General features: G+C 45.8%; 1 protein-coding gene across 1 annotated transcript in view; it reads right to left on the minus strand.

Moving 5' to 3' along the window:
* Positions 1–11,184: 11,184 nt before the first annotated feature.
* Positions 11,185–18,234, minus strand: part of LOC311121269 (uncharacterized protein) — a gene marked incomplete at both ends in the record, with an annotated part of 63,429 nt that continues 56,379 nt past the window's right edge. The window contains 2 exons of the mRNA XM_084195779.1: positions 11,185–15,613; positions 15,895–16,025. Coding sequence (XP_084051905.1) covers positions 11,185–15,613; positions 15,895–16,025 — 4,560 coding nt within the window. The remainder of the gene's footprint in view (positions 15,614–15,894; positions 16,026–18,234) is intronic.

The raw sequence follows: 18,234 nt of genomic DNA on the forward strand, positions 1-18,234 counted from the left end.
CATTTCCATATTTTTAATAACTTTGCTAACATTTCTAAAAACCTGTTTTTGCTTGGTCATTATGGGGTATTGTGTGTAGATTGATGAGAAAAAATAACAATTTAATCCATTTTAGAATAATGCTGTAACGTAACAAAATGTGGAAAAAGTCTGAATACTTTCCGAATGCACTGTATATACTGAACACGAACGGTAAAGCGACACGTATAAAGCAGAAAGAGGAGATACAGTATCTAGGCTGTTGAATCATCTGCTTATTCTAGTCCATTCACACCACTCTAACCTACTTTACGCTTCACACACTATGAAACACCTCCTGGATCTGAGACAGAAAAACACACCATGTTAAATCAAACACACACACCGACCTAGGTGCCTCTCCACGCCTGTTAGTTAACCCAACACAGCACAGCACCTCATCTCTTTGAAGAATTCCCACACCACTAAACAGGAATGTTATCTGAGATTCCGGGACTGATTATCATCAGGCCGGTGGGAGAGAGAGCTGCTTTGGGAACGCTGGGGTTTAGATAAGGAGAGTTAATTTTGCGGGGGGGTACGTGTGTGTGCACGGGGGGTGCACAGGGGGTGTGTGTGCATCTGCATGGGTGTCTGCAGAGTGCAGGTATACACTGAGTGTACAAAACATTAAAAACACCTTCCTAATATTGAGTTGCAGCCCTTTTGCCCTCAGAACAACCTCAATTCGTCGGGGCATGGATTCTACAAGGTGTCGAAAGCTTTCTACAGGGATGCTGGCCCATGTTGCCTCCAATGCTTCCCACAGTTGTGTTAAATTGAATGGATGTCCTTTGGGTGGTGGACCATTCTTGATACACACAGGAAACTGTTGAGGGTGAAAAACAAACACAGCAGCGTTGCAGTTCTTGACACACTCAAACCTGTGCGCCTGGCACCTACTACCATACCCCATTCAAAGGCGCTTAAATATTTTGTTGCCCATTCACCCTTTGAATGGCAGACATACACAATCCAGTTGTCTCAAGGCTTAAAAATCCTTCTTTAACCTGTCTCCTCCCCTTCATGTACACTGATTGAAGTGGATTTAACAGGTGACATCAATAAGGGATCATAGCTTTCACCTGGATTCTCCTGGTCAGTCAGTTTTGTACACTTAGTGTATATGTGTGTGGTGCAGTTGTGAGTGTGTTTTATTAATCAGGCTTGTGTGAGAGAGACTAATCCTGGATTAACAGATTAGACACTTGACATTGATTGGGACTGAACATTGCTCATTGTGTGTGTGTGTGTGTGTGTAGTTAATTAGTGAGTTAATCAGGCCGTCTTGCAGGGGATTAATGAAGAAATCATCAAAATCTCAGAATTAAAACAGAATCCTACTAAATGCACACATCAGAACTGTGTGGGTGTGTATAACCTCCCTCTCCCACACACTCTCCCTCTCTTTCTTTCTCTCTTTCTGTGTTTGTGTGAGAGAGAGACGGAGAGAGAGAGAGATACTTGTGTATCTAAGCTAATATCCTTCTTGATGAGCATGCTACATAACGCCCCCAAAGGGATAATAATTCCTAAAGACTGTAACATCCTGGTGTTTAGAGTGATATATCCTCTATAAGTGGTGTGATTAGAGACAGATTACAGATGAATGGATACACACACATCCTGAGTTATCACGTATTGTACACTGATGGTTTTCTGAATAGCTGAGATTTCAATGTGTGGTCACAGTCGGTCAGCACAAGGGACGTGTGTGTGTGTGTGTAAGGCTGCGTTTACACAGGCAGCCCAATTCTGATATTCTTCCCACTAATTGGTCTTTTGACCAATCACATCCAATCTTTTTCAGAGCTGATCCGATTGGTCAAATGACCAATTAGTGAAAAAATATTAGAATTGGGCTGCCTGTAAACGCAGCCTTACACACACACACACACACACACACACACACACACACACACACTGTGTTACAGTTGAGAGTATGGATTTAAAGTGGTCATAAAGAAACATTCTAATATACTGGCCCTTTTTTATAGGATCGCTGTAGAGAGGGGGGTGTGGTGTGGGGGGGGGGGGTCCTGAAAGGGTCTGAAGCCTCCATCTGTCAAAACATCAGTGAAAAGTTTTTAATTAAAAACAAGTATTCTGTTTTCCCTCTATTCTCAACAGTACAACAGAGTCAGTAGAAAGAAGACAAACTCAGTCTCTATTTAGCAACTCTCATAATTAACTCTCACAAAATGGAACGCCATTCATTAATGATCTCACTATTCTGTCAATAACTCTACTTCTAACACCGCCTGCTCTGTTCTCTCTCTCTCTCTCTCCTATCGCTCTCTCTCATTCTGTGTGGTGTGTGTGAGAGAGAGCATTGTGAACATAGTGTTTGTCTGTGTGTACATGAGCACTGTAATCTTTAGTACATACAGCTGTTAGCCATGCAGCCAATTTAGCCATGCCGTCTTACAGCTACACCTCACATCTGACTGCTATACACTGTAGTTACAGACAGTGGTGGGTGAGACTGTGTCACCTCCCCTGTTTTCATACATCATTAAGCCACAGAAACAGCCTATTCCTGGTCATAAATCACACACACACACACACACACACACACACACAGGTTTTGATTTTAGTGATAATTATTTAATCAGTCACTGACAGACAACAAATGCTGTGTCATAATGATTAATAATGGCCCTTTTCCCCTCATCCTGGGGAGTGTGTGTGGTTTGTGTGTGTGTGTGTTTTTGTTGTTACAGAGTGTCATGCTGGTGAAGTTCTTTCTCTCTCAGCAGTACACCTCCTACATCACTCCATCACATGCTATAGGTCACCCTCAGAGAAGTCCGACTGAAAGTTAACTCCATTGAGCTTTGGGTTCAGCATCGCTGCTTCACTTCAATAATAACCATTGTGTGTTTTTGTGTGGTGTGTGTGTGTTTGGGGTGGTTCAAGCTGTGTGTGTGTTTGTATGGTGGTTCAGTCAGAATATGTGTGTGTCTGAGAGATCATAGGGGAGGATTGAGGGCTGACTGGTGTAGCTTGATTTTGAAACATCCACTAATTATCAGTGCCTTAAATTTGAGTGTGTGTGTTTTAAGATGAGAGGTTTGATGCTGTAACGGCTGCTAATTATTGCTGCTCTGGATTTCACTAAGTCTGTTTGATCTGCTGTCCTGATGAGATGGATTGAGAGCGTGCGTGCGCTGGCACACACACACACAATTAGAGGTCATAGGTAGGAGAGAGGAGGCTTGAGCTCCAATTACTGAGACTAGTAGTCTGCTTGGTTCCCCATCCTTACACCACAGGGATGTTGTGTGTGTATAGGTGTGTGTATCACCACTAGCAGGAGTATCCTGACTCCTCCCCTAGAGGTCTATAATGTCACAGAAGCCAAATCAATCAAATCTCTCAAAGCACTCTGGGTAGTCTACTCAATATACGCCATCTGGAACTGAACTGAGATAGTGTGTGTGTGTGTGTGTGTGTGTGTGTGTGCATGCATGTTTGTGTGTGTGCATGTGTGTATGGTTGTGTGTGAGAGCAGACATTGAGCCAAACAAACTAAGAGCATAGCATGTGAAATAAGCAGACAGAGAAATTGTGTTTCTTTAATGTCCATTTATTGTCCCTGGTTGTATAATGCAGTCAGTCTCATTCTCTCTACCCCTCAGCAGGGCAGATATGTTTACATTACATTGTACATCAGATATATGGAAACATGTTATTGCATTTTCCAGCATTCCCTTTTACGTGTGGGTGTTTGTGTGTTGTCCCAGGGATGATACAGTCTTTGTGTTTTATGTTACAGTATTTCCAGCTTTTAATGTGATTGATGCCTTTTTGTACAAATGCTTAACTAAACTGTATGAAACGGAGATGATGGCCTTTACTTTTTCTTGATCTCTACTCTCTCTCTTTCTCTCCCTCTATTTCTCACCTCCCTTTCTCTCACTATATCTCTCTCTCTCCCTCGCTATTTCTCTACTTTCTCTCTCGCTCTCGCTCTCTCTCTCAAATCAATTCAATTTAAAGGGACCTTATGGGCATGGGAAACACATGTTTACATTGGCAAAGCAAACAAAAGTGAAAAAAGCAATCAGAAATGAACAGTAAACATTACAAACACAGAAGTTTCAAAAGGATAAAGACATCTCAAATGTTATATTATTAGCTAGGTATAGTGTGCAAATAGTTGTAGTATGTCTGGCAAGGGGAAAATAAACAGATTGATTGTATTTACAAAGGTGTTGGTGCTACACTGGTTGCCCTTTTCTTGGCAATAGGTCACAAATGTGGCTGCTGTGATTGCACACTGCAGTATTTTGACATATAAGGGAGTTTGTCAATATTTGATTTGTTTTCAAATTATTTCTTGGTCTGTGTGATCTGAGGGAAATATGTGACTCTAATATGGTCATACTTGGCAGGATGTTAGGAAGTGCAGCTCAGTTTCCACCTTGTTTTGTGGACAGTGGGCACATAGCCTTTCTTCTCTCGAGAGCCAGGTCTGCCTATGGCGGCCTCTCTCAATAGCAAGGCTATGCTCACAGTCTGTAAATAGGCAAAGCTTTTCTTAAGTTGGGTCAGTCACCGTGGCACTGGCATACTGGACACCCCCACATCCCCATGGGGGCCCATGCGCCTGTCTGACATCGGTCTATTTTTATTTTATTTAATAAATCATTTTTACAGTAACCCTCCAAAAAGTCATTCATAAACCTTTTTAAGTTCCATATGTACAAGGAAACTAAGTATTTGTTTATTGGGCTTCAATAATGTGACTGATCAAAGTGCCTCAGGCCTTGAAAAATAAATAATTAAACTGATTGAAATTAAGGGGATATTGGTGAGCAAATGCCTGGTCAAAACTACAATGGCGCCAGTGCCATGAGTGGACCTTACTTAGGTGTTCAAAAGTGCATGTCAGACTGAGAGCCTAACTCTTCTTAGTTCTTTATGAGTTTTAGTTTCTCTTCACAGAAGTGACAGTTACAGGGATGGTTATAAACAGCTTGATTGCAGTAGCAACATCAGGGAAACTGGGCAGAAGGGAGTGGGTGCTTCAAATATAGCACTTCTGCAACATCTTTAATTGAGCCTCTCGCATTCTCCTTAATTGCCGGCCTCAACACGTTACGGAAAGAGATTAACTGTATAGGAAGCTCTTGGACACGTCGTCTGGATACTGGACAGCCAGTAAATTGGCAGATGCAAACAGATATCTTTAGCGGACAACAGTTCTTGAGTTCTTGATTTTGTTCATACTGGTGAACCGGCATTTCAGTTTTGTGGTTGCAATATTAACAGTCCCTTATCTCTGGTATATCTTGCTATGCATCATTCAAGACTAAGTTTAAATTGTGTGCAGCGCCATGGACATATAATGCACAATGTTTCAGGAAAGACTGTCTGGGTTGTCAATACTCAGTATAGAAAACAGTCGGGCCTGCAACCTGGACCTACAGGCCGTGGTGAAAACATTTGCACACAAAAATGCAAGGTGACGCAGTAGCATACTGTAGCTACCATAGGCCTCTACATAGGAAAAAAGAGAGATTGGCATTAATAGACTGGTTTTTCGCAGAACAACTTTCTATCCAAGCTGGGAGAGAGCGCGAGGAATGGCTCATGTCATGCAGGTTCAGGTAGGCTATACAGGACAGTTGCGAACTCTGACCTTTGGGGGGTCTAGAAAAACTGCATTACACCAGTGCACAGTCATCAGGTATTCTGCCACTGTATATTCTCTTTTTAGGGCAAGGTAGCGTTCCAGTTTGCTGTTTTTTGGTTAATTCCTTCCAATGTGTCAAATAATTATCTTTTAGTTTTCTCACGATTTGGTTGTGTTGCTGTCCTGGGGCTCTGTGGGGTGTATTTTTGTTTGTGAACAGAGCCCCAGGACAAGCTGGCTGAGGGGACTCTTCTCTAGGTTATTATCTCTGTAGGTGATGGCTTTGTTATGGAAGGTTTGGGTGTTGCTTCCTTTTAGGTGGTTGTACAACTTAACGTCTCTTTTAGCGGGTATCATCCTAATTCTGCTCTGCATGCAGTATTTTGGGTTTTACGTTGTACACAGAGAATGTTTTTGCAGAATTCTGCAAGCAGTTTCAATTTAGTGTGTGTCCCATTTTGTGACTTTTTTTGGTTGGTGAGTGGACCCCAGACCTCACAACCATAGAGGCAATGGGTTCTATAACTGCTTCCAGTGTTTTTAGCCAGATCCTAATTGGGCAGTCGTATTTTATGTTCCTTTTAATGGCCTAGAAGGCCCTTCTTTCCTTGTCTCTCAGAACGTTCACAGCTTTGTGGAAGGTACCTGTGGTGCTGATGTTTAGGCTGAGGTAGGTATAGTTATTTGTGTGCTCGAGGGACATGGTGTCTAGATAGAATTTGTATTTGTGGTCCAGGGAACTGGACCTTTTTTGGACACCATTATTTTTGTCTTACCGAGATTCACTGTCAAGGCCCAGGTCTGACAGAATCTGTGCAGAAGATCTAGGTACTGCTGTAGGCCCGCCTTGGTTGGGGACAGAAGCACCAGATCATCTGCAAACAGTAGACATTTGACTTCAGAGTATAGTAGGGTAAGGCCGGTTGCTACAGACTGATCTAGTGCCCTCGCCAATTCATTGATATATACAGTGGCTTGCGAAAGTATTTACCCCCCTTGACATTTTTCCTATTTTGTTGCCTTACAACCTGGAATTAAAATAGATTTTTTGGGGGTTTGTATAATTTGATTTACACAACATGCCTACCAATTTGAAGATGCAAAATATTTTTTATTGTGAAACAAACAAGAAATAAGACAAAAAAACAGAACTTGAGCGTGCATAACTATTCACCCCCCCCAAAGTCAATACTTTGTAGAGCTACCTTTTGAAGAAATTACTGCTGCAAGTCTCTTGGGGTATGTCTCTATAAGCTTGGCACATCTAGCCACTGGGATTTTTTCCCATTCTTCAAGGCAAAACTGCTCCAACTCCTTCAAGTTGGATGGGTTCCGCTGGTGTACAACAATCTTTAAGTCATACCACAGATTATCAATTGGATTGTGGTCTGGGCTTTGACTAGGCCATTCCAATACATTTAAATGTTTCCCCTTAAACCACTTGAGTGTTGCTTTAGCAGTATGCTTAGGGTCATTGTCCTGCTGGAAGGTTAACCTCCGTCCCAGTCTCAAATCTCTGGAAGACTGAAACAGGTTTCCCTCAAGAATTTCCCTGTATTTAGCGCCATCCATCCTTCCCAGTCCCTGCCGATGAAAAATATCCCCACAGCATGATGCTGCCACCACCATGCTTCACTGTGGGAAGGTGTTCTCGGGGTGATGAGAGGTGTTGGGTTTGCGCCAGACATAGCGTTTTCCTTGATGGCCAAAAAGCTCAATTTTAGTCTCATCTGACCAGAGTACCTTCTTCCATGTATTTGGGGAGTCTCCCACATGGCTTTTGGCGAACACCAAACGTGTTTGCTTATTTTTTTCTTTAAGCAATGGCTTTTTTTCTGGCCACTCTTCCGTAAAGCCCAGCTCTGTGGAGTGTACGGCTTAAAGTGGTCCTGTGGACAGATACTCCAATCTCCACGGTGGAGCTTTGCAGTTCCTTCAGGGTTATCTTTGGTCTCTTTGTTGCCTCTGATTAATGCCCGCCTTGCCTGGTCCGTGAGTTTTGGTGGGCGGCCCTCTCTTGGCAGGTTTGTTGTGGTGCCATATTCTTTCAATTTTTTAACAATGGATTTAATGGTGCTCCATGGGATGTTCAAAGTTTCTGATATTTTTTTACAACCCAACCCTGATCTGTACTTCTCCACAGCTTTGTCCCTGATCTGTTTGGAGAGCTCCTTGGTCTTCATGGTGCCGCTTGCTTGGTGGTGCCCCTTGCTTAGTGGTGTGGCAGACTCTGGGGCCTTTCAGAACAGGTGTAAATATACTGAGATCATGTGACAGATCATGTGACACTTAGATTGCACACACGTGGACTTTATTTAACTAATTATGTGACTTCTGAAGGTAATTGGTTGCACCAGATCTTATTTAGGGGCTTCATAGCAAAGTGGGTGAATACATATGCACCCAACACTTTTCCGCAATTTTTTTGGGGGATTTGTTTTTAACACGTTATTTTTTTCATTTCAGTTCACCAATTTGGACTATTTTGTGTATGTCCGTTACATAAAATCCAAATAAAAATCAATTTAAATTACAGGTTGTAATGCAACAAAATAGGAAAAACGCCAAGGGGGATGAATACTTTTGCAAGGCACGGTATGTTGAAGAGGGTGGGGCTCAAGCTGCATCTCTGTCTCACCCCACAGCCCTGAGGAAAGAAGTCTGTGTTTTTTGCCAATTTTAACTGCACACTTGTTGTTTGTGTACATTCATTTTATAATGTTGTATGTTTTTCCCCCAACACCGCTTTTCATCAATTTCTATAGCAGACCCTCGTGCCAAATTGAGTCAAAAGCTTTTTTAAAAATCAACAAAGCATGAGAAGACTGCTTTTGTTCTGTTTGTTTGTCAATAATGGGTGTGCAGGGTGTATACGTGGTCTGTCGTACGGTAATTTTGTAAAAACCCAATTTGACATTTGCTCAGGACATTGTTTACACTAAGTAAATGTAGGAGTCTGCTGTTGATGATGCTGCAGAGGATTTTACAGAGGTTGCTATTGACGCATATCCCATGGTAGTTTTTGGGGTTGGATTTGTCTCCAATTTTGTGGATTGGGGTGATCAGGCCTTGGTTCCAAATATTGGAGAAGGTGCCAGAGCTGAGGATAATGTTAAATAGTTTAAGAATAGCTAATTTGAATTTGTGGTCTGTATATTTTAATATTTTGTTAAGGATATTGTCAACACCACAGGCCTTTTGGGGTTGGAGGGTTGTATTTTGTCCTGTAGTTCATTCAATGTAATTGGAGAATCCAGTGGGTTCTGGTAGTCTTTAATAGTTGATTCAATATTTGTAATTTATCATGCATGTGTTTTTGCTCTTTGTTCTTTGTTAGCACCTTTTTTTCTAAGCGTGTATATCTAGAACCTAAAAGGGTTCTTCAGCTGCCCCCATAGGAGAACCCTTTGAATAACTATTTTTGGTTCCAAGTAGAACCCTTTTCAATTCCATGTAGAACCCTTTCGACAGAGAGTTCTACATGAAACCCAAAAAGATTTTACCTGGAACCAAAAAGGGTTCTCCTATGGGGACAGCTGAAGAACCCCTTTTGGAACAATTTTTTCTAAGAGTGTATAACCAAAAAGATTGGAGAAGTGGTTTATCCATACATCTCCATTTTGGATAGATAGCTCTTTGTGTTGTTCCCAGAAGTGGTTGGATTCTATGTATTCTTCAATTACATTGAGCTGATTTCTGACGTGCTGTCCCTTCTTTTGCCTTAGTGTATTTCTGTAGTGTTTTAATGTTTCACCATAGTGAAGACATAGGCTCAGATTTTTGGGGTCTCTATGTTTTTGATTGGATAGGTTTCTAAATGTCTTTCTTAGGTTTTTGCGTTCTTCATCAAACCATTTGTCATTGTTGTTAATTTTCTTAGGTTGTCTGCTTTGAATTGTTTTATTTGATAGGGAAGCTGAAAGGTCAAATATACAGTTTAGGCTTTCTACTGCAGATTTACACCTTCACTATTGCAGTGAAATGTTTTGTCCAGAAAGTTGTCTAAGAGGGATTACTGCCAAGGGATGAGCTGTAAGTGTACCTACCGTAGGAGTCCTCTCAAAACCTACCATTGACTATGTACAGACCAAGCGTGTGATAGAGCTGCATGATTTATGACCCGTTTTTGTTGGTTGTCGTAGTTGTGTTTAGGGGGGCATATTGGGGAGGGAATGTTGTCACCTCCAGGTAGGTGTTTGTCCCCCTGTGTGCTGAGAGGGTCAGGTCCTTGACTGGTTCTGGTGTTTAGGTCACCACAGACTAGAACATGGAAATGGTTGATCTCCCCCTCTAGGATGGAGAAGCTGTTGTCATTAAAGTATGGGGATTCTAGTGGGGGGATACAGGTGGCACACAGGAGGATATTTTTCTCTGTTATTTCTAACCAAATGTAAAATGCTCCTGTTTTGATCAATTCAGTAGAGTGGGCTAGGTCTGATCTACACCAAATTAGCATACCCACTGATGCTCTTCCCTTTTTCACTCCTGGTAGTTTGGTGGATGGGACTACCAGGTCTCTGTAACATAGAGGGCAACCAGTGGGTCTGTCTCCTCTATACCATGTTTCTTGTAGGATGACAATGTCTGTATTTCTGATGTCTTTGGTGAAGTCTGGGTTCCTGCTCTTTAGGCCAAAGGCAGATGACCTCAGACCTTGGATATTCCAGCATGTTATAGTAAAAGCTTTGTGTTCCATAGTGTTCAGTGTTGTGCTTTGTGTGGTTATGCCTCAGACTAATAGGTGTGAGCAGAGCATGCTGGGCATCTGATACATGCCTCTTAGGTCGCTGAATGGGGCTTGGGCGGGTGTAGGAGTGGGGGTTGGCCCTTTGCTCTGCTCACGGCCTGGGCGTCTGTCTGTCTGTCGCTCTCTCTCTCTCTCTCTCTCTCTCTCTCTCCTCTCTCTCTCTCAGGTGTTACGGTACTTCAAAAGACAGCCAGTATGACGGTACATCAAAAGACAGCCAGTATGTCTGACGTTCAGAGCGGAAGAAAGAGATGAGAGAAAGACAGTTAGTTTTAGCAGGTGAACGGTTTCCCTTGATTCATACTTGAATGGGGAGGGATGGAAACATGAGGATCAAAAGGAGCTTCTCTCTTGCGCTCACACAGTCGCTGTCGAAGGAAAACCTCCTCTCCAAAACAGAAACTTTTCAGGAAATTGATTTTATTTATTTATTAACAAACATACAATTATGAAACTTCAGAAGCTATTTTGAATACATTTTCTTAGTCCTAGAGTCATGAATGTTCAGAGAACATTGAGGGGAGTTAATGCTTCCAATACATGTAAAAACATGAAAATTGGCAAAAATTGAGTTAAAAGGTTTTCATCCGACAGCGACAACATGTACACACACGCATGCACTCATACAAAAACATACACACACACACACACAAATTCTGAAAATTCAGTGGATTGTTATACTGTATGGGACATTATTGTCCAGGGGTTGCTAACATGGCATTGTATTACTATGTGATGTCATCAGAGAGCATCATCATTATTTTTGTTGAAAACTCAATTACCAAATTCTTTCTGGATACGGTGGTCTCGGTGGGGGCAGTGTGAGGGGGGAGGGGTGGAAGGCAGGGGAGGGAGGGAGGAGATGTAGAGGAGGATGGGAGAGTAGGATGGAGGGAAAGATAGAGGAGATGGAGAATGGAGGGAGGTGGGGATGGGGGAGAGGGGAGTGTAGGAGGGGCAGGTGATGAGGGAGTGAGGTGTGGTGGGCGAGAGAAGAAGAGGTAGAGGAGGGTGATGAGAGTGCCATACTGAAAGCTGTGTGTTGTAGAATGAAATGATGAAGGGTGGGTGGAGGAGGGTGGGTCATTAGAGGCTGCGGTACGGGGACAGGGGGATGAGGAGGGGGGAGGCTGGGGGTAGGGTGTGTCTGTAAGAGCTGTGTTTGTACCTGGTGTGTGTCTAGCTCTAGAGAGGTATTTAGGGAAGTAGAGTGTGTGTTTTGCTCTTGAGTGTGTGCTACATGAGTGTGTGTGGGGTGTGTGTATGGCTCTGGGGAGGGGGTAGGTGGTGTGTGTGCCGGTGTGTGTGTCTCTGTCCCCAGTAGTAGTCTCTGCATGTGCTCTCGTGCTTGCTCCTGCAGACAGCGATACTTGTCCATCTCCTCAGCGCTGAAGCTGATTAGCTGTTGAGACAGAGGAGGGGAGGGGCCTTGTGACCACTGACCCCTGTGAGATAAAGTTAGGACAGGATATGAGGTCACAGCAGGATGTGATGTCAGGGAAGGACAGGACGTGTCCTCTCCAGTTTTCTCAGGGCTCTGAGACGAGAGGGGTTGAGGGCACGGTCGACCACTTGGGACTGCTCCATTCTTCATACTCCCCTTCCCTTGGTTGTGGTCCTGGTCCTGGACCTGGTCTTGATTGTGGTCCTGTTTCTCTGTTTGGTCAGGGCCCTCCCTCTCTCTTTCTGCCCATCGTCTCTTAGTTCCTCTCCTGATCGCTGGTAGTTTCCCTATAAGTGGCAGTAGCAGAGTTCTCCTGGGGTTCCCCTCTCTGGGCTGTGGGGAGGCTTTGGACTCTCTGTCTGAGAGACATGTAGGCTGTGCTGTGGGGTTGGGGCTCCTGTCCTGTGGATGGGTGGTATCAGTGCTGGGCAGAGGTCTAGGAGGAGTAGGTTTGAGGCTGGGGGCTTGGTGTTTCTCCTTGGTGGGTGAGGGAGATGGTGCTCGCCTGGGCACCCCTGTTGTTTTTCTCCCAGTCAGGGTTAGTCTTGAGCGGGTACTAACGCTACTCCACCCCCCACTTAGGTCTGACACACTGGTGCTGCTGCTACAGGAGCCAGGGCTGGGCCGTCGGGGCAGCCAGTCAGGGCTAGAATTAGGCCAGGGACTGGGGCTGGAGATGGGGCATCTGGTAACTTGCACACTGGGGACAGACTGGGAGCCAGGGCTGGGGCTGTGTCTATGGTCAGGGCATCTGGTAACCCAGTCCCAGCTAAAACACTCAGGTCTGGGGCTGGGGCTAGGTCTGAATCCCTTCTCCCAGCTGCTCCAGCTCTCTCTACCTTCAGTGGACCTCTGTCTCTCCCAGTAGTCCTCCCAGCTATATCTGTCCTCCCAGCAGTATGTCCCCCTGTCCTCCATACTGTCACTGCTGCCCCAGGTACATCTGTCTGGGCTTGAGTCCCCTGGTCCCCTGTCACAGACCTCTCTCTCTCCCTCCCCAGGACTAGACCTCCATCTCCTGTCCCTCTCCAGAGTCCTGTGACTGGGGGTCGAGAGATACCTCCGCCAGCCCCCTCCACTGACTCCTCCAGGGCTGGATTCCCTGCTTACCCAACCCTGCCTCCTACTCCCCCTATCCCTGCTCCCTCTCTCCCTACCACCCCTCTCCCTGCTCCATCTCTCCCTACCACCCCTCTCCCTGCTCCCTCTCTCCCTACCACCCCTCTCCCTGCTCTCTCTCTCCCAACAGCCTCTACTCCCTCCATCCCAGCTCTCCCTCCTCCCTCTCTCTGTTCTCTCCCACTCCTCACTCTCTGACCACTTCCTCTTCCTATTAATGTATTTCCTGTTTCTTTGGATGTGTTTACTCTTCCTCACTGGGCTGCAGGTAATGTTGCTACCAGGGATGTTGTCATGGCGACTGTAGACGGGGTAGCCCCTGCTGTAATCGTGGAGACCACCATATGCCACTGGGAGGTTGTGAGCCTTTTCCCAGGGCGACCCGGATGTGGAACACAGAGAGGAGTCTGAACTCCAGTAGAAAGGCCAATCCTCCCTTTCTCCTCTCTCTACCTCTCCAAATCTCTCTCTCTCCCCCTCTCCCTCTCTATACAGCTGAGACTCTGTGCTGTAGTACTCTGTCCTCTCTGTGACTCTCTGTGCTGTGTTGAACTGGGAGGCAGAGTTATAGTGATAGTGATGTTGGTCTCTACTGTGACTCCTGTGAGGCCTCTGTCTGTCAGAGCAGGGTACAGACTCAGAGTCCCACTCTCCCACCAGGCACAGAGTCCCACCCCTCCTCCTCTTCCCCCTCTTCCCCCCTGCCTTTCTTCCCCTCTTTCCGCCTGTCTCTCCCTCCCACTCTATTTCCTTGTCTCCTTCTCCGTCACATCTCCGCTTTTCGCCTGTCTCTCCCTCCCACTCTATTTCCCTGTCTCCTTCTCCCTCTCTGTCTCCGTCACATCTCCTCTTTCCGCCCCACCAGGTGGAAACAGAGGTTATGACACTCCTAAGACGCTGCCGATCTCCCTCGCACTCGTTTGAAGTCCCATTATACCTCTCTCCTCTCAATTTCTTCTTTGTGCTGTCGTTTCTCCTCTTCTTCTTTGTGCTGTCGTTTACATTTCGGCATGACACATCTGTCGGAGTGCTTACTGAACCGCCCACGGAGTGTATGCACGAGCTGGCAGCGTGCGTACACACACACCTCACCTCGCTTGCACACTCACACTCGGCGGCGCAGGGCTGGATGACAGCCTCTAATTTAGGCCTGGGGGTTCTGACGGCTCGTTCTCTCTCCTGTCTCACATGTCCTCCTAATCTGCCCCCCTGGGGATTGTGGGGGTTTGTGTGAGTGTTGTCACCGCAAAGGGGGTCACCGTTCCCGAAGAGGGGGTGGTGCCACGCCTCTCCTACAGGCGGAGTGAACCCAGATTCACCTCCACTCTCTGGCACTGTTGCTTCTGCCTGGAAGGCTGCTGTCACTCCATGTGCTTCTGTCTTCTCTACAACGTGACAGGATGATGAGTGTGTGACTCCCTCATCTGTCCCGCCTGTCTCTGTATATAGATCTGTATTGTATTCTACATTTTTTGTGTCCTGAGGAGGAGGCTGGGAGCTAGAGAACATGAGGGAGTCAGACTCCTCTGTGTGTTTCTCTGTCTCCTGCTGGCTTGCTGAGTGGTTACAGTGTAACTTGGTTTGACAGTGGTTGTGGTTGTGTTCAGGGTTACAGTGTAGTGGGTTGGTGTGGGGTTGCCAGTGTGTGGGCTTGCAGCTGTAGGAGAGGTGGGGTTTGGCTGTGGTAAACTGCAGCAATTCTACTGGCCATCTCAGACGTGTGGATCCATCTCTGGCAACCACATGGAGATAAGAAGACATAGGAGTCTGATTCACCTCATGGCCCTGTTGTCTGTGCTCTGTACCCCCGTTCCTCTCCTCCCTCTTTTCCCCCTCCTCCCTCTCTTCCCTCTCATCTGCTGTACCGTGTTCAGGGCTCTGGTCTGTTTCTCTCAGTCTGGCGTTGCAGGAAGGACAGCCTGGGTCATGGCTAGCAGAGGACCTGTCTCTCTCCTCCCCTCCTCTCTTCTCTCTTCTCTCCTCCCCCTCTTCCCCGCCTGAAGGGTCTGTCTTGTTTCCGGGGTGAAGGCTGTTGGTTGGTTGCCCTATTAACAGGTTGTCTGGGTGATGCAGCCGTAACTCATCTCCTCCCCTTCTCTTCTCCTTCATCTGCCCTCCTCCTCCTCTCCCCTCCTCATCTTGCTGGTCTGAGAAGACAGAGGCAGATGGCTCTAGCCTCGGGCCCCTCCTGGAGAAACAGAAGGAGACCCCCACCCTTCCCGTGTCTCTGCCCCACGGAAAGGCAGGGTCTTGGAGGGAGCTGTTCAGGCGAGGCTGGGGATCCTCCAGAGAAGGTCCACATCTGGAATGCAAGGCTGGGGGTGGGGAGGGTGGGAAGGGCCCTCCTGGGAAAATGGGTATGTGGGTAGGATCCTCTGGCTGCTGGGGCTGGGAAGGGGAGAGAGGCTTGGTCTGGAGATGGGGGGAGTCCTCTCCCTGGAGGCTGAGAGGGATGGTCTGGGGCTTAGTTAGAGGTAGGGTAAAAGCGGGTCGCTGGGAGTTCCCTGTGGTATGGATTAACCCTGTTTGGGTCAAGGGGACATGGTGGTCCCCTGGTCTGTAGTCTTTCTCTCCACAGTGTCTCTCTGAATGCTGGATCTCAGCTTTCACTGTCCCTCGGAACCTAACAACCTGGCCTGGTACCCTGGTGCAGAGGTGAGGAGAGGTGGAGACGAGAGGATAGCAGAGCAGAGAACAGAATAAATATAAAATGAGTGAAAATGCCAAACACTGTCCATATTATGCAGATTACTGTGTGTGTTCATGTTATATTAACTCAGCTCGTGCCTACAGTATCTAGGCCAGCTCTTACATCCATCACTCTGAGGACCAGAGAGTGTGTGCACGTGAGCGTATGTGTACAGTATGTGTGTATCATAGAGATTTCCCACCCACACACACAACCACACACACACACAGACGTACCTGTGTGTCTGTTGTCGTAGCAGTGCTAGTTGGTGCAGGCGTCTCAGAGCTCTCTCCTGCTTGCGGTCGTCCTTCCACGACTTAGACGCAACGTTCCGAGCAAACTCCCTCTGCTTCAACTCCTTCAGTCTCTACAGGGAGGAGAGGAAAGGGTCAATGTGTGTGTGCGTGTGTGTGTGTCTATGTCGTGTGGAAACTCTGTTTCAGCTCCCTCTGTCTGTGGGAAGAACTATCTCTGAGTGTGAATTGTATCAATCAAAAGTGTGTGTCTACAGACTCTGATGGAGAGAAACATGTTGTTTCTACATCATCTGTCATAGAAACTGTATGACAGGGAGAATGGTGGTGATTGAGTACTGACAGTGTTATAAGTCTAATGATGATGAGTGTTGCAGTCTGTCAGGTTGTCATCTCTCAGCAGGTTGCCATGTATCAACCCTTCAATCATCAGCCTAAATGCCAGCAACCATCTGTCACATTAATATGGACTTCATCATAAGAGGATAATTTAGGAAACTTACTTCATTACGCAAATCTCAGTGATAATCCTGCTTATTGAAATCTAACATTGAAGACATTGACTGAAGTATGGCAGGGAGATGCTGTTGTTACTGAAACTACAGACCACTGATAGGATAAATAAAGCATAGACAGCACTACAGGAACTGCATTGGAAGACCCTAAAATCCCTCTAACTCCTTAGAATCATCTAGAACTGCCCTGGAACTCCTATCGAACTCCCTAGAACCCTCTAGAACTGAACCTGGAACTCCCCTCTAACTCCATAGAACCCTCTAGAACTGCCATGGAACTCCTATCTAACTCCGTAGAACCCTCTAGAACTGAACCTGGAACTCCAAAAATCACAGCAAGCACCGTCTCTGTATCATCAGCACCGAGAAACAGATCACTGCACTGTGTATGTGTGTGTATGTGTCTACTCTCCATCGGTCTGCTCCTTCAGGTGTGCCAGCTCTTTCAGGGAAATAGTGATTCATGTCTCTTTCTCTCTTTCTCTGCCTTCCTTTTTTAATACTTTTTCATCCTGCCTTTATCTGCGCTTGGCAGGTGTGTGTGTGTGTGTGTGTCTGTCTGTCATCAGGCTGTAGAGGGATGTAAGGTGTCTGACAATAGCTGCTTCACTCTCCTCTATTCTATCAGCCTCTCCTCTCCTGTCTCCCCTCCCTCTTTCCCTCTTTCCCTCTTTCCCTCTCTCTCTCTCTCTCGCTCTCTCTCTCTCTCTCTCTCTCTCTCTCTCTCATTAGTTGATCATATTTACAACTAACTTACTATCTAGTAGTCTCCATTTGATCTAACAACAGATCTATCATTTTATCTAGCCACTAACTATCTATCCCAACAGCTGATTATTTTCTGCAACTCTGCCTGACATGTCGTTCAGTCAAACCTTCCCTCCTCTCTTCAGTCTCTCTCTCTCTCTCATCCCTCCTTACTCCTTCTACCCCTCCTCTCTCACTCTCTCCCTTGCTCTCACAAAATCACACACATACAGTAAACCCTAAAGGCACACTCAAATGAGCACGCATTTATTCATGCACACTCTCACCATCACACCTCCCGTGGCTGCTAATCAATGTCAGATAAATTCATCCTGCTAATCCAGGAACACACCCACACGTTGACAGTTTTCAGGTTAATCTGTAGTGAGCAGAACACAAATGAGTGTCTCTGTGTGTTATCACTCACTGCTTAACATCCCACTGTCAGCTCACTATAGACGGCTTTGATGTGTTCTACTGCTGCTGTGTGTTTGAGTGCATGCGTGCATGTCTACACTGGTGTATTCATGTGTGCGTGCCTCCGTACGTGTGTGTGTAGGTAGCATACAGTAAGGAGCTTTGAGTCTTTGATGCCAAATGCTGGTCTGTGGGAAATATTAATCATGTTCCTACTCAGATGCATACATAATACATAACTAACTTTCTATCCAGCTGTGTGTGTGTGTGTGTGTGGACGTGTTTAACTATACTTGTTGGGACCAGAAGTCCCCACAAGAATAGTAAACAAACTAAATTTGACCAACTGCGTCAAATGCTATTTCTAGGCGGTTTAGGGTTAAGGTTAGAATTAGTGTTAGAATTAGGTTTAAAGTTAGGGTTAGAAGTTAGGGTTAGAGTTAAGGTTAGGTTTTGGGGTTAAGGTTAGGGTTAGGATAAGGGAAAATAGGATTTTGAATGGGACTGTACAAGGTTAGCTGTACAAGAATGTGTGTGTGTGTGTGACAGGACTTATGTATATCATAGAAAGAGCGGATCTGTCAGTGACTGGACCACCTGAGAGTAGAGGAGTGAAGAAGTGGAATAGAAGAAACATTTTTAT

This window comes from Coregonus lavaretus (assembly GCF_964263955.1).
Source record: "Coregonus lavaretus genome assembly, contig: HAP1_SCAFFOLD_1911, whole genome shotgun sequence".
Taxonomy (NCBI): Eukaryota; Metazoa; Chordata; class Actinopteri; order Salmoniformes; family Salmonidae; genus Coregonus; species Coregonus lavaretus.